We start from the raw sequence: 9,896 nt of genomic DNA on the forward strand, positions 1-9,896 counted from the left end.
GTTTGTGATACAGAGCACGGCCAACAGAGCGGGATCAATTCCCGTATCCGCTGAGGTTATTCATGAAGGCCCCGCCTTCTCAACCTTGTCCCTCGCCTGAGGTGTGGTGATCCTCGGGTTAAATCACCACCAGTCAGCAGCTCCCCCTTCAAAGGGGAAATCAGCCTATGGTCATCTGGGACTACGGCAACTTTACTTTTACTAATATTCCCTTGCTTTGTTTGTCCACATAACATGCGTCACCTCACACTTTTCACCTGACACTTTTCACCTCACATTTTTCAGAGTTAAATTCCATTTGCGACTGTTCAGCCCATCTAATCAGCCCGCCTATGTCGTCCTGTAATCTAAGGCCTTGTTCCTGACCATTTACCACATCTTCAATTTTGTGTCATCAGCGAACTTACTGATCATACCACCCACATTCCCATCTGGATCATTAATATACACCACAAACAGCAAGGGAGCCAGCACCAATCCCTGCACAGTGGGCACAGGCTTCCCCTCACAAAAACAACCATCGACCAATATCCTCTGCCTACTGCCACTAAGCCAATTTTGGATCCAATTTGCCAATCGCCCTGGATCCCATGGGCTCTTACCTTCTTGATCAGTCTCCCATGTGAGACATTGTCAAAAGCCTTACTGAACTCCATGAAGATTACATCAATTGCACTGCCCTCATCTACACACCTAGTCACCTCCTCGGAAAATTCAATCAGATTTGTTAGGCCTGATCTCCCTTGACAAAACAATGCTGACTACCTTGAATTAATCCTTGCCTCCCCAAGTGGAGATTAATTCTGTCCTCAGGATTTTTTCCAATAATTTCCCTAACACTGATGTTCGACGCACTAGCCTGTAATTACCCGATTCTTCCCTACTTCCCTTCTTGAATAATGGCACATTAGCTGTCCTCCAGTCCTCTGGCACAAACCAGTGGACAGGATCAGATTGAAAATTAGCATCAGAGCCCCTGCAATCTCCTCTCTTGCCCCACACAGCAGCCGGGGATATAATTGATCCGAGCCTGGGGATTTATCCACTTTTAGTCCTGCTAAATCCACTAACATCTCCTCCCTCTCAATGCTAATATGTTCAATTGTATCACAGTCCCTCGCCCTGCATTCTTTACCTACATTACCTACATTATTCTTCTCCATAGTGAACATAGGTGCAGAATACTCATTCAATACCTCGCCTGTGCCTTTTGGTTCCACTCACAGGTTGCCATTTAGATCCCTAACAGGCCCTACTCTTTCTCTGGTTACCCTCTTGCCATTAATATACTTATAAAACACCTTCGGATTCTCCTTTATTTCCCCTCCTTTTTAAAAATCCCCTCCTTTTTAAAAATCCCCTCCCACAGCCTAGAAGGGCAAGGGACGCAATAATTCAGACACATTGCAACACCATCACCTCCAAGCCACACACAATTGGAAATATATCACCATTCCTTCACTGTCGCTGGGTCAACATCCTGGAAATCCCTCCCAACAGCACAGTGGGTGTACCTACACCACATGGACTGCAGAAGTTCAAGAAGACAGCTCACCACCACCTTCTCAAGGGCGATTAGGGATGGGCAATAAATGCCGGCCTTGCCAGAGACATGTACACACAATTAATTTAAAATTCTGAACCTTAAACAACTCAAGTGTGCTTGCCAAGCTAACCTGGCAGTTGAAATATGGATGGTTTCCTTTGTATAATGAGCTAAAATGTAAATCCAAAGCTTAGATCCAAAATTCATTCTCTAATAAATGCGTACAGTAAGTCAAGAGAAAGTGCCAAGAAAGTGGGTTGAGGTAATCAGCCACCTTATTGAATGGTGGAGCAGGTTTGAGGGGCTGTCCGGCTGACTCCAGCTCCTATAGCTTATTTTCTTAATGGTGTTGTACAAATTCAAATTATTACAGAATTGTTAATGGCAGCATTCTCTGCAATGACAGAAAAGTGGTTGCATTACAGTTGATATGATTAGTTTACACACACGAACACACAAAGTGCATCCGTTACAGTTTCGACACCTGAACCTGTACACAGATGTTCTGAGACAGATTGTTCAGTATTTACCAACCTGTTGGATTGTTTCACACTTTGCACATTGAACCTGTGTAACCTTGAAGCGGTCTAGCTGATGGTTTTCTTCGTCATCGTGACAGAGCCGACAGATGTAAAATTTCCCACAGCACGGTGCCTGAAAGATGAACACAATTCCTTCTCATCTCTCCACATAAGACATGCTGTATTGTATGTCACATATACTAATGGAATGGTGCAGGCATGCCAAGTTAGGTGTGTTGACCATGTGTAAATGAGAATGGACATGTGTGTTCCTTTCGGACTGGAATGTATAATTACCCCACTGAGGTAGGTCACACTGAGGACCAGGATGCCTGCTTTGTTTAAATGACAGAAAGATTTATATTTCTATCGCACCTTTTATGATTACAGGACATTCTAAAGTGCTTCATAGTCAACTACTTTTGAAATGTTGTTACCTTGGTAATGCAAGAGACGCAGCAGCCAATAAACAAGTGATAATGACCCAATAATCTGTTTTAGTGATATTGATTAAGGGGTAAATATTGGCCAGAATACTGGGAAGAACTCCCCTTCGTCAAAAGAGAGCCTGGGAATCTTTTACATCCAGCTGAGAGGGCAGATCGATGAGAGAAGAATTGGTAGGTATGTTAGAATTGGCAAATTCTCAGAGATAAGCGATTGTTTGGAGAGGCAAATTAAAAATTCACAAGAGATTGCCAGATACAGTTATCAAATCAGAACCCGGATGGGTCCCCAGTGTCCTCACTTTTCACCCCACCAGCCTCTGCATTCAAAGGATCATCCTGCACCAGTTCCACCAACTCCAACATGCTGTCACCACCAAATACATCTTCCCTTCACTTCTGCTGTCAGTATTCTCCAGGGACCTTTCCCTCCGGGATACCCTGGTCGGCTCCTCCAACACCTCATGTGCACCCCCTTCAATCTGGTCTATTGCATTCGCTGCTCCCAGTGCAGTCTACCCGACATTGGAGAGAATAAACGCAGACTGGTTGACCGCTTTGCAGAACACTTCCGGTCCGTCCGCAAGCAGGACCCAGACCTTCCTGTCGCTGCCATTTCAACTCACCGTCCTCCGTAGCAGGGTCTGTCCTTGGCCTGCTGCAATGTTCCAGTGAAGCCCAGCACAAACTGGAGGATCAGCATCTCACTTCCAATTAGGCACATTACAACCTTCCGGACTTAACATCAAGTTCAACAACTTCAGACTGTGAACTCTCTCCTCCACCTTCACCCCATTTTTATTTCTATCAATTTATTTTCCTTTTATCTATTGATTCATTTTTCCATCTCCCTTTTCACCCCACTTTCCTTCGTGTTTGTCCCTTACCGCCATCTCAACCCCCCCCCCCCCCCTCTAAACACATAAACACCCCGGGAAACATACTTCCCAACAATCAACTGTACAATCTGTACAACTTTTTTACCCCCCCCTCCCCCCCCACCCCCTGCTCCCCCACCCCCCGACAAACATCCCCCACCTTTTCTCAAACTCCTCTGCTGAGCCCCTTAACTCATACTTTATCTTCTTTAACCGCAGGAAGTCGTACAGGTCACCCAACCATGCCGCTACCCCCGGTGGCGATGCCGACCGCCACTCCAGCAAAATTTGTCGCCGTGCAATCAGAGAGGCGAAGGCCAAGCCATCGGCCTTCCTCCTCTCCATGAGCTCCGGTTTCTCCAAAACCCCAAATATCGCCACCAAAGGGTCCGGGTCCACCTCCTCCACTATTCTGGCTAAGACCGCAAACACTTCCGCCCAGAATCTTCCCAATTTTTCGCAACCCCAAAACATGTGCGCGTGATTCGCTGGCCCCCATTCACACCTCTCACACTCATCTGCTACCCCCTGAAAGAACCCACTCATTCTCGCCCGAGTCATATGCACCCTGTGCACCACCTTAAACTGTATCAGGCTCATCCTTGCACAAGAGGAGGTCCTGTTTACCCTTCACAATGCCTCACTCCATACTCCCCAATTGATTTCCATTCCCAACTCCGATTCCCATTTCTCCTTGATCGTCACCACCCGCTCGCCTCCCTGCTCCCCCAGCCACTTATATATAATCCCCAATTCTTTTCTCCCCTTCCAAATCCAAAAGCAGCAGTCGCTCCAGCAGGGTGTATCCTGGCAATCTAGGGAACTTTCGTGCAAAGTCCCTAACCTGTAGATATCTGAACTCACTACCCATCGGCAGCTCTACCCTCTCCCCGAGCTCCTCCAGACTGACGAACCCTTCCTTCAAATACATATCCCTCACCTTGACCAGCCCCACTTCCCTCCGTCTCCTGTATACTCTATACTCTACCCTCGGCAACCATTTACTTTCCCTTTGTCATTCTGTCCACAAAATCTTTGTTAATCTCTCCCTCTATCCAGCCCTTACTGCTCCATCACCACCCACCCCCAAGTATAAATCCCTTCCTATTTCCAGGTCTCTCTAGCATTGAGTCACCCAGTCTCAAAACATTAGCTTATTTCTATCTCCACAGATGCTTTCAGAGCTGCTGAGATTTTCCAGAATTTTCATAGAATTTTTTTTACAGTGCAGAAGGAGGCCATTTGGCCCATCGAGTCCGCACCAGCTCTTGAAAAGAGCACCCCACCCAAAGTCCACACCTCCACCCTATCCCCATAACCCAGTAACCCCACCCACCACTAAGGGCAATTCTGGACACTAAGGGCAATTTAGCACGACCAATCCACCTAACCTGCACATCTTTGGACTGTGGGTGGAAACCGGAGCACCCGGAGGAAACCACACACACACGGGTAGAACGTGTAGACTCCGCACAGACAGTGACCCAAGCCGGGAATCGAACCTGGGATCCTGGAGCTGTGAAGCAATTGTGCCAACAACAATGCTACCGTGCTGCCCTTAACATGTTGAGGTTCTCCCGAGATTTTCTGTTATCATATCAGATCATTAGACTGTGATGCGCTTGCGTAATTTGTTGGATTTGAAAAAAAGCACACTCCCTTTTGCGATTAATTAATTTTTTAAAATTGCCCTTCAGAGGGTGGTGAGCTGCCTTCTTGAATCGCTGCAGTCCTTGAGGTGTAGGTGCACCCACGATGCTATTAGGGAGAGAGTTCCAGGACATTGCCCCAGCGACAGTGAAGGAACGGCGATATATTCCCAATTCAGAATGGTGAGTGACTTGGAGGGGAACCTCCAGGTGGTGGGGTTCCCATGTATTTGCTGCACTTGTCCCTCTAGGTGGTAGTGGTCATGGGTTTGGAAGGTGCTGTCTAAGAAACCTTGGTGAGTTGCTATAGTGCATCTTGTAGATGGTATACGTGGCTGCCACTGTTCGTCGGTGGTGGAGGGATTGAATGTTTGTGGAATGGGAAGCAATCATGTGGAGCTTTTTGACCTGCATGGTATCGAGCTTCTTGAATGTTTTTGGAGCTGCACTCATCCAAGCAAGTGGAGAGCATTCCATTAAACTCTTGACTTGTGCCTTGTAGATGGTGGACACGCTTTGGAGGGTCAGGAGGTGAGTTACTCGCCATGCGATTCCTAGTCTTTGATCTGCCCTGGTAGCTACAGTACATATATGGCTAGTCCAGTTCAGTTTATGATCGATGGTAACACCCAGGATGGTGCTGTGGGGGATTCAGCAATGGTAATGCCATTGAATGTCATGGGGCCATGGTTAGATTCTCTCTTGTAGCAGATGGTTATTGCTTGGCACTTGTATGGTATGAATGCAACTTGCCACTTGTCAGCCCAAGCCTGATTATTGTCCAGATCTTGCATGCATTTGGACATGGACTGCTTCATTATTTGAGGAGTCGTGAATGGTGCTGAACATTGTGCAGTCATTTGATTTGATTGTCATATGTACCGAAGTACAGTGAAAAGTATTTTTCTGCGGCCAAGGGAACATACACAAAAAAAGAATAATCAACAGAATACATTGACAAATGGTACATCGATAAACAGTGATTGGTTCCAGTGTGGAACAAAGGGCCAAACAAAGCAAATACATGAGCAAGAGCAGCATAGGGAGTCGGGGGAGAGGTGGCGCAGGGTGAAAAAGGGGAAAAATCTGTACACTGTATAGTTGATTGTAGGGATGTATGTTTCCTGGAATGTTTATCTGCTGTAACCTGTTTCGATACATGTTTGTAATAAAATAATTTTTTTTTATAGGGAAAGCGGGCAGCATAACAAAAGACCCTCCCACCTGGGTTATTCCCTCTTCCAACGGGCAAGAGGTACAAAGGTCTGAGAACATGCAGTAACAGATTCTGTCCCATGGACAGATTCTGTTGCTGTTTAATGTGGCAAGTGTACAACTGCAAAAGCCATCAACTAATTTGCATTTATATCACAACTTCAATGTGACAGCTGAATGCACATTCACCAAAATGGAGCAAAGGAACTCAACAAGGATGTGCAAAAGGCCAGAACTGGAGCATGATAGTTATCTCGGAGGTTATCAGGGCTGGAGGAGGTTAAGGAAGAATGAGATCATGGAGGGATTTTAAAACAGGAATGAGAATTTGAACATTGAGGTGTTGCCAAACCAACTGTCAATGTAAGTCAGTTAGCACGGCGGGTGATGTGTGAACAGGTGCCAATGTGAAAACAGGAATTTATAAATTAATGATGGCACAAAAAGCATGACGAGAAGTGACAACAGGAAGTCAAGTTGTACACAGATGCAAGATTATATAACATCTAAACAGTGGATAACCAGAAACATTTGCAACAAGGGAAGATATTTTAGCACTGGGCTAAATCGCTGGCTTTGAATGCAGACCAAGCAGGCCAGCAGCGCGGGTTCGATTCCCGTAACAGCCTCCCCGAACAGGCGCCGGAATGTGGCGACTAGGGGCTTTTCACAGTAACTTCATTTGAATCCTACTCGTGACAATAAGCGATTTTCATTTCAGTTCATATTTGAAAAGAATGATCATTTAGGACTAGGTCTTTGAGATATTGCATTCAAACACAGTACCACAAATCGTGCTCAGCAAACAGCAACTGTTATTGAAACCCGGACACTGTATTATGCAATCCACTGTGCCAAGGTCAAAAGAATTTTTACATTACTTAACAGCTATTTAGGAAAGATTTTACTGATCCGAACACTTTCTATTGCTGTCAAAATCATTTCTAGAATCAGGTCTCGGTGTAGCTTGGCTAGATTTCCTTTCACTTGGGACAGTTTCCTCACCAAGTCCTCCTCACTGGTTACCATGCAGTGTTAGGTTATCGAGGATAATCCAGATTAACAAATTCAAGAACTGGGAATGAAATGGCTGGCAATGCTTTTTATTCATATTGCATTGCCCTCTGCATACACCGGTCACAAGATTGGATTGGATTGCATTTGTTTATTGTGACGTGTACCGAGGTACAGTGAAAAGTATTTTTCTGCAAGCAGCTCAACAGATCATTAAGTACATGGGAAGAAAAGGGAATAAAAGAAAATACATAATAGGGCAACACAAGATATACAATGTAACTACATAAGCACTGGTATCGGATGAAGCATACAGGGTGTAGTGTTAATGAGGTCAGTCCATAAGAGGGTCATTTAGGAGTCTGGTAACAGCGGGGAAGAAGCTGTTTTTGAGTCTGTTCGTGCATGTTCTCAGACTTCTCTATCTCCTGCCCGATGGAAGAAGTTGGAAGAGTAAGTCGGGTGGGAGGGATCTTTGATTTTGCTGCCCGCTTCCCCCATTGTTTAATGGTATCAAAGGTCTGGTTGATCCTATACTCATGGGAATTTAGAAGTATAAGAGGTGATCTTATTGAAACATTTACGATTCTGTGGGGGCTTGACAAGTTCATTGCCGAATATCAAAGTGGGGGAATCTAGAATTGGGGAGCACTGTTTAAAAATAAGGTCAAAGAGCCATAGTGGTCTACGGCACAGAAAGAGCCCTTCATGTCTGCGCTAGTCAAAAACAACCACCAAACTATTCTAATCCAATTTTCCAGCACTTGGCCCACAGCCTTGTATGCATTGGCATTGTAAGTGGACATCTAAATGATTCTTAAATGTTATGAGGGTCTGTGCCTCCACCTTTTCAGGCAGTGAGTCCCAGACTTTCCCCCCTCCCCGACCCGCCTCCTCTGGGTGAAAAAATAAAGGTAAATATGGTAATGGTAAGTGAGGAATTGAAAATCATTGCCAGCACCCCTGCTTCCTCCCTTGCCTCACCCAGCCTGGGATACATTTCATCTGGTCCTGCAGATTTGACTATCTTTAAGCCTGCCAGACCACTCAGAACCTCCTCTCTGTCTATGTTAATTTCTTTAATTTTATCACAATCCTTCTCCCTAATTTCTATACCCACACTGTCCATCTCACCAGTGAACACCAACGCAATTCATTTAGAACCCTACCTAAGTCCTCCGGCAGGTGTCTCCCATTTAAGACAGAGATGAGGAGGGATAGTTTCCTTGCTGCTGGCCATTAGGTTTTGGAATTCCCTCCCAAAGAGAGCAGTGGAGGACGGGTCATTGAATATATTCAAGGCTCAGTTATCTATATTTGCCACAATCAGATCTTATCAAATGGCTAAATTGACTAGAGGGGCCGAATGGACGATTCCTGCTCCTGTTTCTTTCTCACAATCTTATTTTGGAGAGCAACCCCCAGTGCCCAGGCCAATATCTATCCCTCAGTCGGCAGCAATAGGACGGGAGAGGTAAGGCGGGAGCGTTAACTTGAGTTTCTCTCCCCGTTGATGCTGCCTGGCCTGCTGCATATTTAAATAATAATAAAAATTAATAATAATCTTTCATTATCACAAGCATGAAGTTACTGTGAAAAGCGCCTATTCGGGGAGGCCGGTACGGGAATTGAACCTGCGCTGTTGGCCTTTTTCTGCATTACAAACCATCTGTCTAGCCCACTGAGCTCAACCAACCCTTCAGGGGCACTTTCGGTTTCTTTGCCTCTCAAATCACAGCAAGCACATTTTCTCGTTGGGGGTTGCGCCTGGTCCAGGTTCCCGTCCGCGTGCCCTCAGGCTCCGCACTGCCCATCACGGCGGGGATTGCGACTGTCCCGGGTTCCCGTCCGCGTGCCCTCAGGCTCCGCACCACCAGCCGTGGGGGTGGGAGGGAGCGACCCTCAGGTCGCTGTTTGTGGGATCTTGCTGTGCACACGCTGGCTGCAAGTCAGGGGCAAGGAGGGGCCAGCCACTCGGCCCAACCAGTCCGCGCCGCCATTCAAACGAGATCAGGGTTGAGGTGAGGTGGGAGCTCCACTTTCCCGCCATGTCTCCACCCTCCCATCCAGTGGCGGCGGAAGGCGCTACATAAATGCATGTCCCTCCTTCCTGCCGGCAATGCTGTGCGGTGGGGGTGGGTACTCCCCGGGGGTTTGGGGTTTTCCCCCGCCCGCGGGTTAGGCTTACCTTGAGCCGGCAGGAGCGGGAGTAATGGGCGCACTTGAGGAGCGGGGCTCCTACTCCGGCTCCAGGCCCAGCCGCCGCCATCAGCCCGTAACCCTGGAGACCAGCTGGAGCGCGCAGGCGCGGGTGCCGGCCGCCCCGCTCTGCGCACGCGCCACCGGCCGACCCGCTCTGCGCACGCGTCGCTGGCTCCGCCACCCCCAGGCCCACGCGCAGGCGCAGCGCGAGAGGCCTGCAAGTGGATACAGGTGAGTGTGAGGTTGACACGTGGGGCAGCAGCCAGTGGAGTGGAGGCAGGAGGAGGATAGTTCATGGGGCAGGACCAAAACCCAGCCCATGGAGCTAGATCGCAAGTTAGCGATGAATGCAGACTGGAAATGCTCAGCATTTGTGGAGAGAGCACAGTAAGAAGTCTTACACCACCAGGTTAAAGTCCAACATT

At 47.3% G+C, this 9,896-nt stretch overlaps 1 protein-coding gene across 1 annotated transcript in view; it reads right to left on the bottom strand.

Annotated features, from left to right (window-relative positions):
• The window catches only part of rchy1 (ring finger and CHY zinc finger domain containing 1), a 52,663-nt gene extending 43,061 nt beyond the window's left edge, over positions 1 to 9,602 (bottom strand). Inside the window, exons 1-2 of the mRNA XM_038792849.1 lie at positions 9,458 to 9,602; positions 2,081 to 2,200 (exon numbers count right to left, since the gene is read on the bottom strand). Coding sequence (XP_038648777.1) covers positions 2,081 to 2,200; positions 9,458 to 9,538 — 201 coding nt within the window. The 5' untranslated portion in view covers positions 9,539 to 9,602. The remainder of the gene's footprint in view (positions 1 to 2,080; positions 2,201 to 9,457) is intronic.
• Between the last annotated feature and the right edge of the window lie 294 nt (positions 9,603 to 9,896).

Source organism: Scyliorhinus canicula, chromosome 3 (assembly GCF_902713615.1).
Source record: "Scyliorhinus canicula chromosome 3, sScyCan1.1, whole genome shotgun sequence".
Lineage (NCBI taxonomy): Eukaryota > Metazoa > Chordata > Chondrichthyes > Carcharhiniformes > Scyliorhinidae > Scyliorhinus > Scyliorhinus canicula.